Here is a 24,974-nt window from a genome sequence, read left to right as displayed (position 1 = left end):
TGCACTTTCACTTTTAATGAGGTTTAGAACGTTGTAAAATGCGCTGCATTGTTTGCTTGCGAAAGATATTTTAAGCGGAAATTTAATATTTATTAGCGTTGAATGCAATTTTGCGCTAATTATGGCGGGTATAACATTTTTAGCATTGTTTAATAACAAAATAAAATTGCTACAATCTTTTTTTGATGTTAGTTAGTGTAGATTGACTGTAATTAAAAATGTTGAAAAATCAACTTGAAATATATTTAAATTATTTACGTAATCTACTTCGAGCTATTAGTCATAATGAAGATATCATTTTTAAATTTTTTGATTGCTTACTGTTTCCCCAGGACTTAACAAAATATGCAAGTATATTCCAAAAAAATGATATATTATTTTTTCACTAAATTAAAGGTTTTATTCAGCAAAGATAGTATTTTCTAATTTAGTTGAACTATGCACCGTTTTGTTCCTTGACTTGTTGCCATTTGAAGGTAACTTCTTAATACCACACTAAGAAAAACTCTCGCTCTATTGAAAAAAGTCAGGAATAGTCGATTTACATAAGATTTTCTTGAGGCGAATTTTTCACGAGCAAAATTATATGCTTCAGAAAGACCAGGTAGTAATCACATAGTGCTTGGTTTGGACTATAAGGTACTTGCATAGGAACCAATCAAGCTGGCCTGGTATTGTCCCGATGGAACACAATGCCTATCCTGGCAAGCTGCGATTAGAAGCAGCCAATTTTTGGCAATCCAGCTTCCTTCCGACAATCCAATTGTTAACAATACAGATCCGAATAAAGAGTTTGGCCGATACTTTGGCCGTAGAGACCAGCTATACTACATGGGCGATTCCCTTTCAACCACACTAACAAAACAAAACCTTCTTGACCTTCAATTCTTAGCTGGCCATCGTTTGCGTCATTGCGCCGCGATCCGTTCATACCCATTTTCGCTTGACGTGGTGGTAAATCACCAACTTTTCACTACCATTAACCATTCGCTTGAGAAATTTCACAATTCAGCGATCAAAATTCGATCCAAAAATATTTTTTGCGTTAACTCTTGTGGCATCTATACTTGGCGACACAAATTCTTTTGGTATCCAACCGGCGTATTTAAATGGTTCTAAACGGTTTTTGGTGCAATATTAGAATCCTGGGCAATCAAAACCATGCTTACATGCCAATCGAACTATATGTATTATATTATTATGTATTCTATTATTAACATTTTCGGCAATTTTTGTTGTTATAGTGTCAGGACCATTAACACTCTTCCCCTCGTGTCCCTCTTTGACGCGTGAACAAAACAATACCAAGTCAAGAGATTACAAAACAAGCCTCAAAGTTTTTTAGTACGAAATCTTTTCTTTCTGAGGTCATATAGCAAACCCGACCGCACTCATAAATGCAAGAAACATATTGGTAAAGTCTGCTATTTGAAAAATAATGGATTTGGAATGGAAAAAATGGGCCAGGTGGGAGTCCTTCTGTCGATCACGTTGAATTCATGTTATAATTAATTGTCATACAGTCTGTCAAGTAAGAGCGTGGTCGACTCTTTACCGACAGTTAATGAAAAATTTCGCTGTAATTCCTTCGCGAGCCGATAGAGGGAAGTTTTGTCCTTGATGCATTGTCAACAAAGGTTCAGTTGTCGTTGATCCTTTAAAAGAGAAGCACGTTAAACGCCGTGAGTGTTAAGTACGCATCGCGCTACGAAGCTTCTTCTTACTCATGATCTGAAACACACAACGCAACACAATGAAGAAGACTCTGTTAAGGGGGTATTCTAGTCTAGAAATGCTATTTAACAGCATTTTTTAAAGTCCAATAAAAAAAAAACTAAACATTTTTACCATCCAATTTTTTATTTATTGATATTTTAAGAATACAAAAAAATAAAAATAAAAATTTTGTGATAATTAGATTATATGCGGCTTTGGTGGCGTGGCGGGGGTTGAAAATAAGGGTGCACCCTTCCTGACACGATTCCAACACTTTGGGTGATCTGACAAAAAAAAAAATGTTTAATCAGTACAAATGCCACTATCGTCTGAAATAGGATAAATAAAAAAAAAATTTTTCAGTAAATGGCGACTGTTTGAATTTTTTGCCCGTTTTTTTGGCAAAGATCAAAATTTTTTAAAAATAGTAAAAATCAAAATTTTTTAATAATCCTAGTTCCAACCATATAGAGATATATAAGGAAGGTCCACACCAAATTTCAAGTTAATCGGTTCATTATAACTTGAGAAATCAAATCAGTAGTGTTGAAAATAGTAGTTTCGAAAAAACCGCGATTAAAGTTTTACGTTATACGGTATTCGCTCAGTTGCCACGTCACTAAAATGGCTATAACTTTGAAAATAATTTGAGCTTTGAAAAATCCTTTTAGGGAGATATTTTTGAATATCAAAACTATCGAAATATGAAAAAAATCGATTTTTTCAAATTTCTGGACTAGAATACCCCCTTAACTGAAAAACTTGTGACAAAGCTACTCGCTTGGTCGCATGAGAATATTGATAGAGATTTTGAAAATGTAATATTTATTGATGAATGTTCTATATGTGCACGTTTTGTCCAATAGGCTTGTTCAGCGGACCGTAAAAGATGGAATAAAGGTGCATCTTTGGGGCTGCTTCTCAAAGCGGGGGTTCGGCACGTTGTAAGAGAAAATGATATAAATCTACAAAAAGGCTTTACTGTTATCTGCCAAACGATGGTTCATCAGAAAAAATAAAGATTGGATTCTGCAGAAGGACAACGATCCTAAACGCGGCAGCAAGCTCAATACTCAGTGGAAAACTCAATCTGACATCGTTACATTGGATTGGCCGTCGCAGTCGCCCGATGCAAACCCTATTGAAAATGTGTGGGCATATATTAAACAGAAGCTTCGTGGAAGACGCACATACACTTTGAAGCAGTTGTCTTACGAAATTCGTCGGATCTGGAGATCCTTGCCACTAGAATACGCCGTCAAATTAGTAGAAAGCATGCCTCGGAGATGCCAGGCAATTATCGACGCCGGTGGTGACTGGACATATTATTGACCAAATTGCATCATTGTTTGTAATGTGTACAATGTATATATAAATATGAAAGTTTCATAAAATAATTTTTTTATAAATTAACACGACCACGCTCTTACTTGACAGACTGTAGTTTAAAACAAAAAATGGTGTCCTTAAGAATCACATAGAAACTGAAACTTGATAATATACTTTCTAAATATACTCTAAAAAGTAAATTGTAACCTCACAGTCGAAAAAAACGTTTACTTTCATTTCCATTTTTACTTGAATTCCTTTCAACAAATTTCATAAGCTTGCAATTCAATTATTCTTAACCACTTTCTTGTTTTACCACCTTTCAACGTCCGTCAGCTACTCTTACAACTTACAGTTGCTCACACATACATAACGGCGTTACAATTGTATTGTGTCATCATAAATCTTCAGTTGAAATTGTAAATTGAATGCCACACAATTTCCATGAACGAAAGCCGAAAAGTTACAAGGCGAATGTGCGGCGCTTAAACTTTGACCGCCTTAAGACCCAGCTAAATGTTGGCAGTTTTGCGAATGTCAACGAATTCTCATAGTACTCGTAGTTTCAAATTACTTAATTGCTTTAGTGGGTCTTCGGAAGGGCTCACGGCTGCCAGTATCGCTTACGCTGTCTCTTGCTGGCCTTGTGGAATTTGGTTTATATTTATATCTGTTTGCTGCCGTAGCTGCGAGTAGTACTGCGCAGTATTTAAATAACATTGGACATAAAAAGAATTAAGTGGCAGAGAAATAGGTAGAGAAATGGTAAAAATAATAACGTCATAGTACAAACAATTGCATTTTCTTGCTTTTCGCTTTGGGAAGATATAAACTTATTTATTTTATTCTTAACGAAACCATTCTCAATAGTAATGATTGCGGAAAGGGGCATATTCGTAGACAGAATTATCAAATAATACACCAATTTGCATATATTACTGGCTAATTGTTCTACTATTCCTTTTTTCGTCTGGTAGTTTTTATACCGAAGTTACGTTAAGCAAAGTCAAGAGGCGATCAGTTTTGACCAACAGGAGAGGAATTCACACACACATCGTAAATAATTCATAAGAAGATCCGAAAGTTTGGTTGAGAGGTTGCTATGCAACCATCTTATAGTCCGGCCCTGGCACTAACTGATTATTACCAGAAATTACCTTCAAAATGGCAATAAGTTATCGAACCAAACGGTGTAAACCACACCTAAATCGGATCACTCTAACCAAGCAAAATAAAATCTTCAATTTAGTGAAAAATAATGGATTTATGGTTTGGCTTCGCCAGCTTCATAATATTCTCGCTTATTCAGTACCAACAACAGCTACAACTGAATGGAAATTAATTATCAATTGTCTAAAGAGAACAAGCAACTAAATCAAATAAGTATGCAGAGTCAATTGTAAGTCAGCAATCAGTTGCAGCTGTTGTCAGTGAAAGTCCTCTAGTCCTCCAATGGGTAATGACCATCAACGCTATTGACCATGTCAAATCAAAGCTATTGTATGCCGGTAAACAAGACGCTTCATTGGCTTCAACTGCACTTAACCGTTATCCGCACTAGCTAGAAACAAATGCATGCAATTCACCACACACAGAGTGTGTCGTAAACATAAAGCTGACAATTGACAATCTATATTTACATGACAACTAATGCGAAATCGTATTAAACTTGATGTATTCAATGCACTGCCATCATTTGTATCACTGCATGAATAGAATTTAATTGGCATTGGCAGCATTAGTCGATGTATGTATGTATAGGGTGATTTTTTAAGAGCTTGATAACTTTTTTTTAAAAAAAAACGCATAAAATTTGCAAAATCTCATCGGTTCTTTATTTGAAACGTTAGATTGGTTCATGACATTTACTTTTTGAAGATAATTTCATTTAAATGTTGACCGCGGCTGCGTCTTAGGTGGTCCATTCGGAAAGTCCAATTTTGGGCAACTTTTTCGAGCATTTCGGCCGGAATAGCCCGAATTTCTTCGGAAATGTTGTCTTCCAAAGCTGGAATAGTTGCTGGCTTATTTCTGTAGACTTTAGACTTGACGTAGCCCCACAAAAAATAGTCTAAAGGCGTTAAATCGCATGATCTTGGTGGCCAACTTACGGGTCCATTTCTTGAGATGAATTGTTGTCCGAAGTTTTCCCTCAAAATGGCCATAGAATCGCGAGCTGTGTGGCATGTAGCGCCATCTTGTTGAAACCACATGTCAACCAAGTTCAGTTCTTCCATTTTTGGCAACAAAAAGTTTGTTAGCATCGAACGAAAGCGATCGCCATTCACCGTAACGTTGCGTCCAACAGCATCTTTGAAAAAATACGGTCCAATGATTCCACCAGCGTACAAACCACACCAAACAGTGCATTTTTCGGGATGCATGGGCAGTTCTTGAACGGCTTCTGGTTGCTCTTCACCCCAAATGCGGCAATTTTGCTTATTTACGTAGCCATTCAACCAGAAATGAGCCTCATCGCTGAACAAAATTTGTCGATAAAAAATTTTCGAACCGAACACTGATTTTGGTAATAAAATTCAATGATTTGCAAGCGTTGCTCGTTAGTAAGTCTATTCATGATGAAATGTCAAAGCATACTGAGCATCTTTCTCTTTGACACCATGTCTGAAATCCCACGTGATCTGTCAAATACTAATGCATGAAAATCCTAACCTCAAAAAAATCACCCTTTATATGTAAAATATGCTTTCATGTTTAACCAGCTGTGGTGTGGTGGTGTGATAAGAGCGAAGCTTAGCGTAACACGAATTCAAATTGAATATTACTGAGCGTGAATGAAGAGAAAGAGTAGCAGGATTTGGTTTAGAGATATTTTAAATTTTTATCACCACGTTTAAATAAAAAATAATCGAATACACCACACTAACATAAATAAAAATTTTTTCTATATAAAAAATTGGATAGTCGAAAAAGTCTTTTCGTATTTTGGCAATAAAACAATTAAATATGTTCAATAAAATATGATTTTATTGAAAAACTACATGCAAAAGCATATCCCGCTATTATTACGGAATTATTTTTGTAATAGCTGCTTTGAAGAATTATTTTTTTATACAAAAAATGTTTATTTTCTATAAAAGTGACTGCTTCTGCCTTAAATATATTCTATAAATCCATACGATTGTATTTTTTCTGCACGAACACTATATAACGCACAGTATGGTACATCGCACACATCCGTCACAGCAAGTGTCCACTCACATTGCGATACCTTAACACTTTCACATTTCAGTCAGCAAACTCGACAAAATGTAAATCGACAAGTGAGTGGCATCCAATGTATTGAAGTGTGCTCCAAACGCTTCGATCGCGCCAGCAAATGTTAACAATTGCTGTGTTCACTTCGTTCTTTTATTTTCTTCGCATACCTGTATTTCGTTACCTTCTTTGCAATGCAATTCTCCACTGAAACAACAATGAAATTCCAACCATTACATTTCTCTCTTTGAAGCGTTTGTACTACATTTATATACGATTCCTCACAGCTTGTTTTATTTCAACAAAAGTGTGCATATGTGTGTATCTTATTGTAGTGTTGTTACACAAAGACTTGAACTCGAAGAACCTGAGTAAGGAAAAACTATATGCGGAATTAAAGCAAGTCAATTGAAAAGTTCCCGGCCTTCCATAATAAAACATATTATTGGCAAATTAATTTTTTTTATTCAATATAGTTCCCTTTAAGGGTGATACACTGTTTATAGCGATTCTCCAACTTTTTGATGTCATATTTGTAGTACGATTTGTCCTCTTGTTCAAAATAGGCCTTAGTTTCTGATCACCTCTTCATTCGGCGAAAGTTTCTTCCCAACGAACATTATCATGAGATCTGAGAACAGGAAATACGAGTATGTAGTCATTGGACGCCAAGTCTAAATGAAATGAATATGGTGGGTGCAATTCGAAGCTCAGTTCATAGAATTTTGTCATGAATTTCACTAACTCGTAACTAGGTGCATAGACTTGGCTTTCAAATGCGGCCGTTTTACGCCGATTTCGTCCTTTAAGGGATGGTTGGAAAGGGCTTACGGTTATTGATTTTTATCAAAAACACAAGACTACGAGCCTTTAAAGACGGTCAAGAGATCATTGAAGACATGCCTCCTTCTGGATGACCTTCGACCTCTTGAACTGATGAAAAATTAAAAACATTAAAAATATGATACTTCAAAATCGTCAAGCAAGTGTTAGAGAGATGCCAAAAGAGCTCAACATATCTGTTGAGTCAGTTCTAATGATCTTGGTGAATATTTTGGGTATGAAACACGTTCTTGCTCGACTTGTCCCGATAAAGCTGATTTTTTCCGAATTTAAAGGCAAAAACCCAATGAATATGATCGATCAACCACCGTATTCTCCAGATTTGGTTCCTTGTGATTTTTTCTTGTCCATCAATCAGAAATTTCCGCTCAGTGGAATTCGTTTTCAGTCGAACAAGGAGATACAGCAAAATGCGGGGAAGGAGCGGATGGCCATACCAAAAAGTGCTTATGAAAAGCGTTTCAAGAACTGGAAAAATCGTTGTCATAAGTGTATTGAATCAGTTGGGGATTACTTTGAAGGCGAAAAAATTCATACTCATGAATAGTTTCAGCTTAATTAGAATAGTGTTTTCAACCAGTTTCATAAATATTTTCGCAACTCGGCCTTATTTCATAAGCCAACAATTTCCTATTATAACTCAAATCACAAGTCTATTTTATGAGGCAAGTTCAAGCGTTTGTTGTAAAAATTTGTAAACTAATACCTATCAAAAACCTCAGACAACAAACCGCAACAATAACAATGTAGTTAGCATTGTGCTTCTATATGATCACTGGAACCACCAAAAAAATTAAAAAAAAAAATGTTCCAAAAAAGTTTTCAGCTGACATTAATGCTATAATATAAGTTTCAAAATAAATATGTTTGTTTGGAAGAAACAACAACACCACTCATTTACCGCAATACAGCAAACTCATTACCACAATGATTCCACAATCAACACACTCATGGAGATGAAATAGATATGTCGGAAAATGACAGAGTCAAGCCGAATACCGAAGTCTTTCGGTATTCTCGGTATTTTTTGTAGAGTTCTGGATTTAAGAATTATACATCCGATATATGAAAAAAAACTGCCAGAAAATCCTCCGAGTAGCAGTTTAGTATCTCGAAAAACTTTCTTGATGTGATTATAAGCTTTTGGTGGATCACTTCACATATTCAATTAACCTGCTCACATTTGTTCGATTTCATGTTATGGACTTCTTCCTAACGCATCTTTTTTTGAACTCATTTCGGACTAAGGAGAACTCACTTTGAATTAAGTTGGGTTTTTAAAGGGATAAGGGACCGATTAAAAACCCATATACAAAGGCAAAAAATGAGCAGCGCCATCTAACGATAGCTTTTTTTGTATAAATATAGAAGACAAATTAGTTATCTAACATAAACTCCCTAATCTACTTACTTTAGCCACCCAAATAAACTTTTTAATCAAATCCAAAAGCTTTTAATAAACATAAAGATTTTTAAATATTTTCTAAAATTTCTTTTAAAAAAATTTTCAAAAGAAATGTAAGCATTCTTTAGTTTTATCCATACTCAGGCATGCGCTTGAATTTTACGATTTTTATCAGTTGAAATACATAAAAAATATATTTCAAATTCCAACCGGGTTCAAAAACCTAAAATCTACCATAACACATGTCCATAGTACTGTACGACTTACATATATTCTATATAGCCACACTGAAGATAATCGTGTACGACATTATCTGTGTGTTTGACTTACAAGAAAAAATAGCAAAGTTCGCACTTTTCTTCAGTCGCAGAATATGTGCTGATGAGCGAAGATTAAAACAAGGAAAGCCGGCAAAGTTCCCTACTCGCTCACATGGCTACACACACACAAATATAAATATAAAGCAAGCAGGAAAATTTATAAGCTCATACATAAGTACAAATGTGGAAGTTTGTGTATAAGTTGATACATATACTGCTTGTCATAAGAATTTTCTTAAGTAGAGAAAAATAGTCAGCTAGTAAAGAGCAGCAGCAGAAAAGAAAGCTTCCAGTGTGTAAAATGTGTGCAGCTGGCAAACTTTTAATTGCCATCATTTGTTGATGATTTTATTGTCGCTGGCAGCTATTGCACATTGTTTCAAAAGTTTGTTGGCTTGTTATAAAAAGTCAATTGTATGTACTTGCATGTGATCTCATATACTTAGTTATTTTTGTAAATAATACTTCAAGAAGTTTATATTTGCACAATTATTTTTAATAGTTTTTTTATATTAAACTTAAAGAAACTTTTTATTCATTAAATATGTCTGCAGATAAAGCTCTTATAATATTAATAATTAAAGAAGTATTCTTTAGACTTTTCATTGTGTCAAATGTTGAGTGTTTCTTGCTGGTTCTTGGAGAATTGAACCTTCGGACTTCCTACTCAGCTGTAAGTCTTTTTTCTTAAAGGTAATTTATATCCTATCATGCATGAAGTGTTTACATATCTATTTGTTAGATATTTGGTCATACTTTTCATTTTGGTTTTGCACCTTAACTTTTGATTGACAAGAGATCCCTACAAACAAGAACGTGTGTTTATGAAACCAAAATGACAGTGATCAGTTTCACATATTGAAGGCACTCAATAGCAAATTTTTGAAAAATTAGTCAATTACAGTAAAAACGAGCCTTTGTATTCAAGATTTATATAAAAGATTGGAAAGCAATTAAAATTCCGGTATCGCTTAGCTTTACTAGACAAATATCAAAACCGTATCTGTGTGTCTGTCTGTATACACGCGAACTAATGCTTCAGCTTTTGAGATATTGAGCTGAAATTTCGCTCACGTCTCTCTCTCCTTAACAACGTCTCCATGTCTATGTTGGAATTTTATTTAATAATACATCCTCACGAAATTTGAGAAGGATTGTTGTCTAAGACAACGCTGTCGCCCCCAAAGATAATTTTTGGATTTAATCACCACAGCATATAAGCAGTATAGCCGATTAAAAGTAATATAAAGGTGAGATTAGGTTGCTCTGGTATGGCAATAAGCCACGCATAGACCAGTTTTGGTCCTTAGTAGTTAGATACCAGTTGGAGTTCAGTTATCAGGTCCATGAGGAGTAGACATCCTTTAGGATGCCTGCGCTTGACCCGAATTTCAAATGACGCTGTGACCTCATTACCGATACTTCCTCCAGTGCATCATACCATGTGGAGCTCAGATGCTTACAGCGTAGTCTTACCCATGAGAGACACAAGAGATGTTCCATTGTTTCCCTGCTGTCTTGCTCTAGACATTTTCTGCAGTCTTCTCGATCTGTCAGCCCCATTCTACGGACGTGTGTCGCCACCAGACAGTGACCAGTTAGTATTCCGATTATGTTTCTACAGTCCCTACTATCGAGTGTTAATAGGAATTTTATGTACGTCCGATCTACCGTTTTACACATGTTTTTTTTTTTCAGTTTTGCACCCAAGTAGCTCGTCGTATAGACAATGCATGCATGAGTTACCTAATTTTAATAACTATTCTTGATAGATTAACACTTCTGGCCTATTTGAGGTTACTGCCTTGATTGCTGCTTGGCTCTCTAAATATGTAGATGTTGACTCTGGAATTACATTAGATCAGGTCATGAGAAAGACCCCAGGTTGTGCCGAGCATTTGCCTACACGCTTATAAAGCATTACGACTTTCTCACTCTTTCTTCCACATTGGGCTTCCACAACAGTTTGCTGTTCAAGACTACCCCAAGGGACTTGATGCAGTCTTTGAAATTAAGATAAAGATCAGTGAAATTTTTTTTATTCATTTTATATATTTTTTCTTCTTTACATATAATTTTAATTAATTATATTTTTTACCTTTCTCATTGCAGTAATCAGACACAAACAGTTTTTGAAAAAAATCAAGCTTAAACTGGAATAAATTGCAACAAAATTTCACGAGAGTGTGGTAAGTACATAAATTTATATACCAGCTGTATATTTAAATCAAGCATATGTAGGTTTTTATTTTTTCTCTGCCTTCTGTAATTAAATGCAAATCAAAGAAGAAATATATTTTCACCCCTTGCACCCATTCAATCAGCCTTTGGCAGTTCTCGCTGTGGCACTCTGTAATTACTTGCATTTCCTCGTCAGTAACTCGACAACTGTGCTGCCTGCAACAGTTTTTGGCAACAACTCAAAATCTCATTTGTCGATTTTCCGCATACACTTTGGCAGTTTCTCAATTGTCAATGTGCTGCAACTGTTGCATATCCGGTGCATTTTCTTTTTTTGGTGCAACACGCCGTTGTGCTACAAATTACATTTTAATTTCACTTGGCTGTTTGCCACACTCTTCGTTTGCTGTCGATTTGCATGCAAATATCGAAGCTCGAAATTCAATTTGGTGCTGCCAGCTCAGTTGATTCACAGAAATATCATAATTACAATTTGAGAATTGAAATGAAGTACTTTAAAAGGTTATATATGAAATTGTTTAACTACTCATATTATGGAATAGAAAATATTTGAGAAAAAATATTTTATTTTAGAAAATAATATATTATAAAATATTTTTTAAATTAGAAAAAAATATTATTATTTTTTATATTAGAAAAAAAATATATTTTTTATATTTTTTCCAAAATATTTTCTATAAAATATGAGTTAACTAACAGTATTTATATTTACCCAATACAATTGCCTGCCTTTCGTTTTGCATATTTCCATATACGTAATCCACACCATTACCAACAAAACTGTTTCCATCGTAATCCCCTTTGCGGCTTTTTAAGATCTTTGTGAATTTCATTTCACCACCTCACCAATTTTTGTTATGCATTTCAATTTATATGCGTGCTTTTCACTCACGCACACATACACACACACACTTAACATGCAGACGATTACATGTCCGGTATGTGTTTGTGGCGTGCAATATACATTGAGCCTTCCCTTGAGTCAAATATGATTAAATGCAACACGTGACAAAAAGCCGAATGACAGCACGCGCACACACATACACTCACCTGCCATCAAATAGCGTATATGCAAATGCAACACACAGACATGTGCATGCATAGTGACAGTCATAACCGACCACAATGTTTGTTGTATTTACTTTTGTTTTTGTAGTGTCACCTGCGCTCAACACGCGCATCAATTAAGCGGCCAATCAGTCGTGGCAACTGCATTTGTGGCCAAAGGGCATGATATAAAACAATCTGTATATGTATGAGTAGAGCTTACTGACTGACAGGTGTAAGTAGTTGCATATCCCAGTAGGCGATTTTGTAGAGTGAACATTTTTTTATTTGTTGGTTTCTTAACCGAAGTAGAGGAAAACCAAAAATGCAAATTTGGATATTTCAGTTTTTTGCAATTTTTAAAATTAGATTATTTTTTTCTTCTCATTTATAAGTTGTTTTTTAATTTTCAATTGTTTTAATAAATTTTTTTATTTTGCTAATTTTTGATTTTTTTCTAATTTATATCATTTTTCTAACTCTAATTTTTATTAATTTTTGTGAATTTTTCTTTTTTATAATTTTTATTAATTTTTGCGAATTTTTATTTCTTGCATATTTTTATTTTATTTTTCTTTTTAATTTTAATTTTTTTCTAATTTTTAACATTTTTCTTGTTCATATTTTTTTCTCACTTTTAAGTTTTTTTTTATAATTTTTAAATGTTTTCTAATTTTTTTAGTTTTGCTAATTAAAATTTTTTTTTTTATTTTTTTTTTCCTACTAAATCCTTAAAAAGTGTTTACCTTTTATTTCAAATTAGTTATGAATTAAATTTCTTTTCTTTCAAAGCATCATTTTTTAATATTTTGTTGTAATATTTAGTATTTTTTATTTAAATTCTTTCCTAATTTTTACTTTTTTTCTAATTTAAATTTTTTTCTTATTTTTTCGTTTTATTGCACTTTTTAATTGTTTTCTAATTTTTACCTATTTTTGCTAATTTTTATTTGTTTCTATTTTTAATTTTTTATTTTTTGGGTAATTTTTATGAATTAATTTTTATTTTGTATTTTTTGATATCTTATTTTCTTTTTTAACTTTTTAATTTAAATATTTTCTAATTTTATTTTTTTTGTAACATTTAATTATTTTAACTTATTTCTTTTTCTTATTTTTAATTTTTAAACATTTAATTTTTATTTATTTAATTATTTTCCTAATTTATTATTTTTTTTCTAATTTTTAAGTTTTTACCACTATTTAATTGTTTTCTAACTTCTGTTAATTTTTATTTGTTCCTATTTTTAATTTTTTTTTGTTAATTTTTATTAATTTATTTTTATTTTTTTTTTCTAAGTTTTATTATTTAATTAATTTTTTTTTTTAATTTTTTTTCAAATTTTTAATTTTTTTCTAACTTTTATTTATTTAGTTCCTAGTTATTAAGTTAGAATTAATTTTTTGTTCTAATGTTTATTCTTTTTAAATTAAAAACTTTACCACTTTTTTTATTTTTGTTCCATTTTTTAATATTTAGTTAATTTTAGTTTTTTTTCAATATTAATTTTTTAACAATTTTTAAAATTTTCAATGAATAATTTTTTTTGCTTCCAAAGCGTTAAAATTTCTTATTCTGAACCAAAACAATAATTATCCCCACATAATCAAAAAACTATATCATCTCTCCCAATCTCTCTTCCCTCTACTGGGTTAATTCTGCATTATTTACACCAGTTTAAATGAAATACTTTATATTTGCACAGCATAGCTTGCTTACATTCATTACCTTCATACTTTCGCAAATATTCTTTCACATATTCGCTCATAACAGATCGCGCAATGATTCCTTTACTCTTATGTAACTACGTGAGCTAAAGGGATTTAAAATAGCAAACAATAATTGCATGTGTACTCGATTAATTATTTCCTCAGATTATAGCGTACATGCAAATGTATACTTCAAAGATAATTGAATAAATATAAGTAAAATTACTATTTCATTGAAATAAGTGGTAATTAATATTCGTATTTATTTTTCGTATACGCAAGCTTATGAATCAAGCTTTTTCTCGCGCTGCAAGTATCTGAAGTAGATTTCATTTATTTTCATCACGAATGTGCCATGGTCAATCCGTTATATTCTAAGAATTTTTCACTCGAACCTCTGTATTATATCAATCGGTGTTTTATAAAAAATACAGTAATTGGGAACATACATATATACAATACATTATAATTTCTTAAACTCCAGCATCAGCTTGCCATTCATATTGAGTAGAAATGAATCAACAGTCTGACTGTAGCCATGTTGAGTTTGCGAGCAAATCCTTATAGTGTATTCTGACACTAATGATGCGATTGCCGCCTTAACCACCAACAATGACATATCCTTACCTGTAATAATGAAATAATAAAAATATTTCTTTGCGAGAATGCAAATAATACCCAAACAGCTTCTGGGTCCGGTGCCGAATGGCAGAAAGACGCGTCGTTCCATCAACTCTTTCGGCGCGGTGTTGTCGAAACGTTCGGGTATAAATGAATTCGGCTCGCAGAATATAACGGCATCATGATGATATGAATAAACCGGTATGCACAGCACTGTGCCTTCCTCCAGTTGCACTGATTTTCGCTTAGAAAGTTGAATCACATTGGCACGACTACAGATGCGTCGACAATATTGTACTGTTGGACTCAAGCGTAGTGTTTCTTTGGGGATAATACTATGGTTGAGCATAAGTATTAGGATTATTAAGGCTTAGACTTACCGAAAACGCAATGATCGAGATAACTAAGTGATTTGAGCGTCTCAAAACCGAATGCCGTGCAATGCTCACGCTGCTGCGTTTGCAACACTTCGACGCGTAATTTGGACTGTACACGCGAATCTCTAGCGAACTGGAATTTTTTTATATATTTTTTTCCATAAAACAATATTACATTATTCTTTCGTTGTCACACTTACATAGTAAATGCTGTATACCAACGTGCTGCAAATCTCCTCGAATCCATCGAGCAGCATAGCCATGCAAAGCCCCGTCAAAGCTTCATCACTCAGATGTCCCGTGTGCTGCTGCGTGTACAAATAGCTGAGCACATCACGCATGCCGCTGGGGTTACGCAGCTCTCTGTGGCATTCCAGGGCGTCGTTGGTGAATTGCGCGAAGTAATTCTCCACCGCATTAGAGATCAAACGAAATGGCCACAGCTTCGAAAACACCGGCATAACGGCAGAGAGCAGCGAGTAGCGGCGTAAACTGCGTGTTTGACGTACGGCGCGTTCGGTCATTTGTAGGAAGAGGTTGGGTTTCTTAGAACGCGTCAATGTGCCAGCGTCTACACCCCAAATTGTTATACAAAGTGCGTCGGCAACGAAGCGTTTAACAAGCTACACAATATATATTTTTGTAGATATAAAAATATTTTTTAAAAATGGTATTTATGCGCACAGCGACTCACATCAATGGCATCCAACGCTTCTGGACTTGCGCCCTTACATTTGTACTCCAAAAACTGCATTAATCGCTTGCAACTGCCCTGCCACAATTCATGCGTTTGCTTCAGCTGCAATTTTTTCACATGAAATTAAGAAATGTTGCACTTCACACGTACATTGCCACCGCAACCAACCGCGTAGCACTCACCCGTGTTGGCGTCAAAGCCGCACATGCCACACTGCGATTGAGCTTCCAATGCTCGCCACTGCTCCACAGCGCGCTGTACGCTGCCAATTTGTCCAATTTATTCAGCCTGCGGTGCCGCATCCAGCTACAAGCAGCTGTCAATTCGTAAGCACCGAAATTCGTGTCGAGTATCTCGTGCGCCAGTCGCATGTCCACCACCAAGATTTGCGGCTGACGCACGAAAAATATACCGACCATGCGTCGGCGGTGCTTGTAGCGTCTATAGAGGAAATACTTACGGTATTATGTCTCCTTTTAATTTATGCAATGCCATATTTACCGGTAAAGCCTGTCGATTTCGTAAAGAAGATTCCGATTTCGTGTTAAAATACTCGGAAAGGAGCCGAATAAAGTCAGCGGCAATGCATTATGAAGCCCACGTTTCCGCCAGTAATTAAAGTTCCATGTGAGATATAAGTAGATTGGCAGCAATATGATATGTAAGAAGAAAACAATTTGGAAAAAGAGGCATTCCAACATCTCCTGCCCTTTTTGTTTTTCTATACTTATTTTTCTTTTATCTTCTTCTGTTCCTACTTCGTTTGCTTCTTATTCTTTCGTTTCTCTATAAGTTAAGCTCCTTTTCACTGCTTTTGTCTGTGTATTCTTAATAACTTTATTTTTTTATAGTTTGTTTGTTGTTTTTTGTTTTACTAGACAGACAGCTCTGAGGGAAGTTTGAATGAAAACTAACGAATTTTTCTATTAAAGTAGTTTTCTACATGTGATTCTTTGTATAATTTTGCAAAAATCTACTGGGTGCACAATAAAATCATATTGAAAGTCGCTTGGTACAAAAGGTTAGATTAGGTTAGGTTAGACCTGTCGGCTGTCACGCCATGCACAGACATACTGGTCCTTAGTAATGCCAGTTGGAGGTTGAGTTAAATTTGAGCTGAAACATTAGTCTTAAAGGACGTCAACGCTTTTCGCGAACTTTCATAGCGTCTTAATATCTAATTTTCATTCTTCATCTAGTCCCGTGAACTACGAAGTCCTTAAATATCTAAGACGAGTTGTACATAATTCTGAACAGAAGCATAAGAAAAGTTCCAGCATCCCTCTCATGCCTGTTTCCCTTCACTTTCTGCATATATCGTCGTTTTTAAGCCCATCCAGCCCTGTCATTTGTCCAACAACTGTCCCGCAGTCCTTTCGAGACCGTCTGAGTAAAAAGTATGAGGGTTTTCCTTAGGGACTCTTGCACATGATCTTTTCGTTTGTGCATGTACTTAAGACATTCTATCTCGTCATGGTCTGTATGACAAACCTTTCAAAAATTGCATTGTATATCGTTTTTAATTACTTTTGCACTTCCTGTAGTGGTTCTCTAGCCAAATGGATGGCACTTTTGGCAATCTGCTATTTCTTTTCTCGGAATTCCTTCGTGACCCCTATCTCTGTAATATATGGAGCCGTTTCCGGCAGCCTATACATCTACTACCTCTCTGCTTCTAAAGATGTTCTCTTAGGTAGTGCGATCTTTCAATTGAAGCAAAGGTTTAAGGAAGATTTTTAGTAATAATGATATGAGAACCGAATGGATGCGGACGACATGGCCTAGCCAGCGTAGCCGCTTTTCTTTTAATTCGCTGAACTATGTCCATGTCGCCGTATAACTCGTACAGCTCATCGTTCCAAAGGACCATACATTTTTCGTAAAACCTTTCTCTCGAAAAGTCGTAACGTGGACTTATCAGATGTTGCCATCGTCCATGTTTGGAGTTCTGCTCGTCGAGAGAGATCTTTACTTCTCAATTGCCTACTTATTCTGAAGTAGCTCCTGTTGGTAAGAGATATTCTGCGTTGGATTTCGAGGCTAACGTTGTTGTTCTACCAGAGCTTTATATCCAGAAAGCTCATACATTTTTTATGGGCCTCACCCTTCAAACTCGTTAGGTTGTAGCTGCTTTTTCATCAAATTTATATAGAAAGTCTACTAAAAAAGATTGATGAATCTCCTTTTAATGGAAAGATCACACAGTTCTATTGATTATAAAGATTCTTCTAATTTTAATTTGTTGTAATTATTGTATTTGAGTAGTTTAAAGGTTGGCATATTGTTTGTCACACAGTTCTCTTAATCAACATTCATCGCTGTATATAATATTTTTTTGGTATCGCAAAGGACCAAACTGGTCTTTGCCTGGCTTTTTGGTCTACCACATTAACCTAAACTAATGTTTTGCTGTACTCTTTAAATTTTCTCAAATTAAACCTTATCTACTAAATTCGCTGACAGATTTGTAAGCAGCTTAGTGCTACTTAAGCTTCAGATTTAAATAACAATACGAAGTAACAGTAATTTTGCTAATGGATTTGCTGCAGTTTTTTTCGAAAATTGTTTTCTTATGCGTCAACCGCAAAATAGCAAATTGCACACAACCACAAAGCAATCTGCCAATATGCACCAAACCACATGCAACATAATGCGGTACACACACATACCCACATTCATACATACAAGCATGCGTACCCAGTACACCACATCGTATGCTGCCACATGCCACAATTTTAGTAGCCGCAACTGGTTTGTGATATGGAAATTGCCAAGTTGCAACACTGCAAGATGCAACAGCTCAAAACTGTGCTTTCACTACAAGAAATGCGTGCGAAAAAAAACTAGAAAAAACAACGAAAAAGGATGAAAAAACTGCCATTGCGCCTGGTTGTATACTAAGCGAAGTATGAAATGTACGAAAGAGGTGAAGTGGCAACACAAAACGCAAAGAAGAAAGCTTCAAATTGAAAACAAAAGTACAAGCAGAACAGCACTAAAGTGCACACACACCAACGAAAGCACTTCAACTGTAAACAATGAGTAGTTACAAAAGAACCAATGGTGAAGCAAACGGAGAACGAAGAATAAGCTACAACAACAACAGCGGCAGCGACAGCACAACGCACGAACTTTCGCAAGGGATTACGACTTATCGAGCGTGGAGAGCAACAAATGCAACACGCAAACAAATAATAAGCAACAGCAAAACTATGGCAACAATAACAAATTGCCAAAAATTGCTGAAGCGTGGATTGTAGAGGCAATATGTAAAATTGACAAAACAATGTTTGCCATAACTTATAACCCTCGTTCGCTGCTAGGAAATACATATTGTAATGCCAACAAATTGGCAGAGAATGTAGGGCAAAGTATTTACAAATATGCAAACTGTAAATACATACGTACACAAATAAGTATGAAGATATTATTTCTGTAAGCTTTAAATAAATGAAAGAAATCAGTTATGTGCTGCGCTTGCTTTTTCTGCTTTAGGTATTTATAGCTTATAAGTTTGCCGATTATACCCTTTAAAGAGCACATAGCTTTTTACCTATCATTTATCAAAATGGATATAAACTTATATATAAATTTTCGTCGCTCCATTCTTGACTGTTAAGTAACCGATTAGCGGCAACTCTTAGCCAGTTTAATAATGTTTATTGGAACACATGACTCTTTCCGTTCCCAAGACAGTCGAGTTTAGGTAACCAAAGCGGTTACCGGTTGTTTTTCGCCCAAAGATAATCGATTCGGCTGCGTTCCTCCACATTATAACAAATTATAACACCAAAAATCGTTTCCGAAGTTCAAAAGCCTAAGCCATATCAAAGACCCTCTTCTTCTTCTTTATTGGCGTAGACACCTCTTAAGCAGTTATAGCCGAGTTATCAGTCGTTTCTTCTTTTCGTAATTTGGCGCCAATTCAAAATACCAAGTGCAGCCAGGTCCTTCTCCAACTGGTCGTTCCAACAGAGTGGACTTCGAAGTTGTGGCTATCAATAGCGACGTGGGAGCCAAGTCGCGGGTGCGACGTTTGTTTGTTCGATGATAGGAGATCTTTTGTCTTGCCCTCATTCACCACCAGAACTATTTGCTTTGCTTCCTTATCCAGTCTGGAGAAAGCAGAACTAACGGCGCAGGTGTTGAGGCCAATGTTATCAACATCATCGACGTACGTCAGCAGCTGTACTCTTTTATAAAAGATTGGGCCTTCATTAAATGTAATATTACTCCTACATAAGCATTAGAAATCATAAAAACATCTATAGGCTCTTTAAGGAGAGAGGAGACATGTTGAGCCGCAGTTATGTATTTTTACCCGATCTGAGTTGAGCGTTCGAGACATCGCATCAGTTTTTTTTGGATCTATGCTATGTTTAACAAAATCACTGCATATTTCTCCCCCGGAATATATACCGGAAGGAGGAACAGCGCGCGTATAAGAATATTTTTAATCGACACCATATAAAGCTTATTTCATTGATTTGCGCGATGCTTCGTAAATATAAAATAATTTTCCAGAAGGGTCTTCATTAGTGAGATTTAGTATGAACAATTTATTCAAAATATGTATTATATGTATAATAACACATAAAACTATTAAAAATTACAACATTTTCCAAAGAAGCATAAAAATTTTAAAAAGTTCAGGCAAAAATCAAACCCTATACTTTATTACCAAGGAATTTTCCGCTTACGTGCTGAGCCTCTACTCTGTTGCATCGACGCTTTACAGAGCGGACAATACCATTTGCCCTTTGGCGGTCGTATAATACCCACACATTGAAAATGAAACCATTCATAGGGACACAACTTGTTGTCGCAAGCAATCATGGACCCATAAGAGACTTGATTACAAATACAATAGCGCGGCTCAGTCGGATTGTAGCACAGTACTTCGTCCTCGTCTGAAGGCAAATCTGGCGGTGTCAGCATAACATTGTCGTATATGCTCGAGTATGAGTATTGCGTGGCAATGGAGTTTGTCGTTTTCGTCGGCTGGAGCGGCGTCGAAAGACAGCTTACTGCCGCTGACGATGTTGTGGGGTGCTCCTTTTCATGCGCTTCCGCTTTTAGTGGCTGTGACAACATGATAAGAACGTTTACGTTTACAAAAAGTAGAATTACGAAAATAAAGTTTCACAAAAATTACAAATTTTCGAAAGAAAGTTACAAAAATGTCCGAATAGAAATAGAAAATTTCATTGTTACTCGTAATTGTAAAATTTTTCAACAAAGTAATGAGAAGACTTGAAATTTATAGCACACAGGGTGCTCTTTAAATAGTTTAACATTTTACAGGGTGCTTACAAATTCAAGCAGGAGAATTAAATTTAGTGAAAATATTTATTGAACTATTGTGAGGAGCCAGCTGTAACTGAAATCAGATGCTAAAAGGCAACGGGAATATGCTTTAATAAAATTACTCGAAATATTTCGGTAACTCCAAAATTGTCGAGCAACAAACCCGACTTCTTTTAGTTGTTAGTTAAAACCTCTTTCTCAAAACAAAATTTCGAAAGGCTCTCATACTTAGAAATCCCCTGTAAATGCCTAATCTAAATTGAAACGGCTTGGCAACCCCAGCCAAATAACCTACTTCCTCCTATAATCAACATACGCCATCCAACACCATCAGCAACATCAACAACATCAGCAACTCAATTTGATCTACGACCACAACATCCACAGAATTCATTCCAATCATTCGGCGGCGCAAACTGCTTCCACGTCAGGGTAATTCGAATGGCCAACATTCATCAGGGCAGGCCAGCGGAGATATATGTGCATAATGACATTGCAATTGTGCAACGTGCAACATGCCGCATATCGGCCTTAAAAACACTCGTACAAACACACATAGACACATTATACTGTCGAATTTTTCGAGCTGTCGCTGCTGCCATTGATGACAAGATTGGTATCGATAGCAGGCAAATGAGGAGTCAAATTGATTTGTGCATTCGTATGCGAAAGGGTGCTTTCATTAGGAGCGTTGAAATTTTATGTAATCATGTATGTCAGGTGTTTCATTACGGTCTGCGGAACTGTTTTGCATTAATCTTAGGTTAGGTTTCGTTAAATTAGGTTATGTTGTTGTTGTTCTAGGGGGTATCTATTCCCCGTTAGGATGGTTGGGATTAACTAAGTTGTCGTCCACGTCATCTAACGAAAGGCCCAAGAAACGTGCTGTTTCGACGGAGTCGGGCCACAGTAAAAGAGGTGTTAGATGAATGAGGTTGGTGGGGCAAGCAAAGAGGTGGCTAGTGTCATGCGGAAACTCATTGCACGCGGGTCAAGTCGTAGGGTTGAACCAAAAATCAGTGGATCTCACTAAAACTTTGATCACCAGATCCTCATAGATCAAATTTATTTAAGATCAATCCCAGCAACTTCGCTAAGTTCACGAATGTTGTGTCTACAGAGATATTTCAGTTTCAGTCTGACAAAAGCTGGGTAATAGAGGAACAAGTGACAAAATGATTCCTCCATACAGTTTTTCAAAGTGTGAACCTATTGGATAGTGTACAGTCAGAACATCTACAATTGCGGCGAGTTTAAACTTTCCTAAGAGCCAGTAGTTCGGAGGGCCTCTTAGGACTTACTGTGGACAAGAAAGATCTCGGAGTCTCACAAGTTCAAAATATTTACCAGCGCTTGCTGAGTTCACTGGGATCCAAAAGTTCAACACCAAAACTCAAGAAGACATCGGAAAACCGACTCACTTCCAATCACATGAAATTGGGCAATGGCCCTTTGTAGCTAGCTCATCGGCTTTGCAGTTTGCAGAGACTCCGCGTGGTCTAATATAGAGGAGAAAGACTTCGAAAAACCTCATATGCAATCGGATGAAATTGGACTATGGATTACCTTCCTATTTAGCTAGTTCTTCGGCTTTGCAGTTTGCGAGGATTCCGCTGTGGCCTTATGTAGAGGTAGCTTGAAGCTATTGCTAATGAGGTCATACACTCCTTGACTAGCTTTGAGCACACAGTCAGCGAGGTTAAGGCCAGTATAGCCGCTCTGCTATATCTCAGTTCTGTTCTTTCATTGGATCAGCATTTCGAAAATACGGTAGATATTATTATTATGAGTCGATGAATATAGTCTTATCTGCGACAACTAATCGCTTTTTTCTACCTTCAATCGAAAGAAATACTGCGCTGGTTGCCTTCTCTATCAAAGACATTGATCCCAGAAATTCAAATGTGATAATTAAAATTCATGTTGTTGTTCTTGTTTTAGCGACTGATAGAATTTCCAAAAAATGTTGTCCTTTAACGGCTAATTCTTCGGACTCTTTCCTGTAAAGTAGACCCAATTGTTTTCGTATTTTCCATAACAGCTGTTAAGTCAATCAAATACTAATTGAGAACCCCTGTATTAACTGCAGCCCCCAACCATATGTTCTCAACAGCCAAACCATTTATGTACGCTTGACCCGGTCGACATAGACAACACTGAAAAATTAAAATGCAAACTTAAGGCATACTGCATTTGTATGCCAAGAATGCGTACAAGCGGACTTCCATGCGTGCTTACATAACCATAAGCATACAAATCCCTCCAGCCTGCAGTTTGGCCACATCCATTGTTGTTATTGTTGCTTTTGCATTGTTACCGGTCACTGCTGCATGTCAATTCGAAATTTTCATTTTTCCATTGCATCATTCTTTCATTTTAGCTGAGACTTTTCCTTTGATCCCCCCCACTCCTTTCCTCTCATCTTTGCTCAAGCACCCAAGCCGACTAGTGCCTTTACAGTGCAATAATCCCACATTCGAGTTTGTAAGCATGTGACGATCTCTGCGCATTCGAACTCGAGTTGTCTCTTGCATCTCATACGAAATGGAATAAATTAATTTCTTATTACATAAACCAGTTATGCAGCATACTACAGTCGCACTCCGCACACGTACATGCATGCAGTGTTGTCCATATGTAAATACATCAGTCGGCCTGCAAGTGCTGGCCGTAATTTGCTCGACCGTGACATGTAAACAAGTGTCCTTTAGATGTCTGTGCCTCTCACTCTGTCGGCGTTGTTGGCTTCTTGGCCGAAATTGATTTTGCAATTTGCCAGCAGCAGAGCAGCAACTGTCGCATAAGCAATTTTATTTGCTACACGCAATTGCAACGGTAATTAAATGAGATAAGCCATGCACACATGTCCATCTATTAATATATAAACACACATACACATATGATTTGTGCTGCACGAAGACTCAGCCGAAAGGAAAGTTGTTTATGAAATGTGTCAATAGTGTCTGTGGTTAATTGATTATTATTAGTCTAAATTTGATATTTTCAATTACCGAACTAATTTGATGAAATAAATGAGAAACTGGTAAACAAATTAGACTTGCTGGGTTTATTCAGTTTGCCACGAAGTTTGAAAGTTTGTATGTAAGCAAGCTAATACCTTTACCTTAATTTTTGAGATATCGATCTGAAATTTTGCATATGCTGTTTATCCTCTAAGTGGATGCTCATTTGTTGGAATTGATGAAATCGGACTATTATAGCATATAGCTGCCATACAAACTGATCGTTCAAAATCAAGTTTTTGTATGGAAAACTTTTTTGTTTCACAAGATAGCTCGATGAAATTTGAAACTCAATGTTACTCAAAGAAACTCCATATTCTCTGAATAAATTGTTCAGTTCGGCCCAGTCTAACATACAGCTGCCATATAAAGTCGGTGATCGAAATTCAGTTTTTATATGGAAAACTTTTTTATTTGCGAAGATATGTCAATGAAATTTGGCATGGAATATTTTTTAAGATAACAATATAATCTGCTCATAAATTGTTTCTATCAGATCACTTTTGCATACAGCTGCCATATAAACTCAATCAACTAAATCAAGCTCTTGTATGGAAAAGTTGTTTATTTGGCGAGATATATTCCCGAAATTCGGCAATGAAGTTTACTTTATAAAACTCTACAATTTTCCAACAAATTATTCAGATCGGACCGTTATAGCATATAGCTGCCATACAAACTGACGGATCAAAATCAACTTAAAGATATTTTATACCCTTTTATGCTATAAAAAATTCTCCTGTAAAGGGTTTTATAGATACGGGGCACCCAAGGTTAACAGTTTTTTTTGTTCTTTTTTATACGAAAAAGTAATAAAAAGTCAATCTCACACCTATTGTTATTTTAATGTTACTCATACGCCATGGTGGACTGTAAGAAAACATTAAGCTGGCCGTATAAACAGCGTGCAAACATAGAAATACGTACATACATATATCAAATTGAAAAATAAACATAACTGAGAAAGTGTAATGTTGTTTTTGTTTTTGCTTATTTTTCTTCTTTATATTTTATTCAAAAATTAAACGACCAAACAATTTATAGGTGAGTGATCAAATATTTTTCGATGATTACATTGGTGAAGCTTCCGTTCTTCTGCAAGTTATTTTATTAAAATAAATGTTTCTTGAATGCTTAAAATTCTTAAGCTTTTAATAT

The 24,974-nt window shown here is 35.6% G+C and overlaps 2 protein-coding genes across 2 annotated transcripts; both read right to left on the bottom strand.

The window, feature by feature from the left end:
• Positions 1–14,237: 14,237 nt before the first annotated feature.
• Positions 14,238–16,377, bottom strand: LOC105224383 (probable cytochrome P450 309a2). The gene is made up of 7 exons (XM_011202444.4): positions 15,988–16,377; positions 15,669–15,927; positions 15,484–15,588; positions 14,990–15,412; positions 14,793–14,922; positions 14,470–14,733; positions 14,238–14,418 (listed from the first exon to the last, which is right to left on the bottom strand). The coding sequence occupies exons 1-7, from the start codon at positions 16,185–16,187 to the stop codon at positions 14,255–14,257; spliced, it is 1,545 nt and encodes a 514-aa protein (XP_011200746.2). The 5' UTR covers positions 16,188–16,377; the 3' UTR covers positions 14,238–14,254.
• Positions 16,378–20,023: 3,646 nt separating this feature from the next.
• Positions 20,024–20,703, bottom strand: LOC105224384 (inhibitor of growth protein 3). Its single transcript, XM_011202445.3, has one exon. The coding sequence runs from the start codon at positions 20,578–20,580 to the stop codon at positions 20,164–20,166; it is 417 nt and encodes a 138-aa protein (XP_011200747.2). The 5' UTR covers positions 20,581–20,703; the 3' UTR covers positions 20,024–20,163.
• Positions 20,704–24,974: the final 4,271 nt, after the last annotated feature.

This window comes from Bactrocera dorsalis, chromosome 1, assembly GCF_023373825.1.
Source record: "Bactrocera dorsalis isolate Fly_Bdor chromosome 1, ASM2337382v1, whole genome shotgun sequence".
NCBI classification, from domain to species: domain Eukaryota; kingdom Metazoa; phylum Arthropoda; class Insecta; order Diptera; family Tephritidae; genus Bactrocera; species Bactrocera dorsalis.
This window is presented reverse-complemented; position numbering and strand designations above follow the sequence as displayed.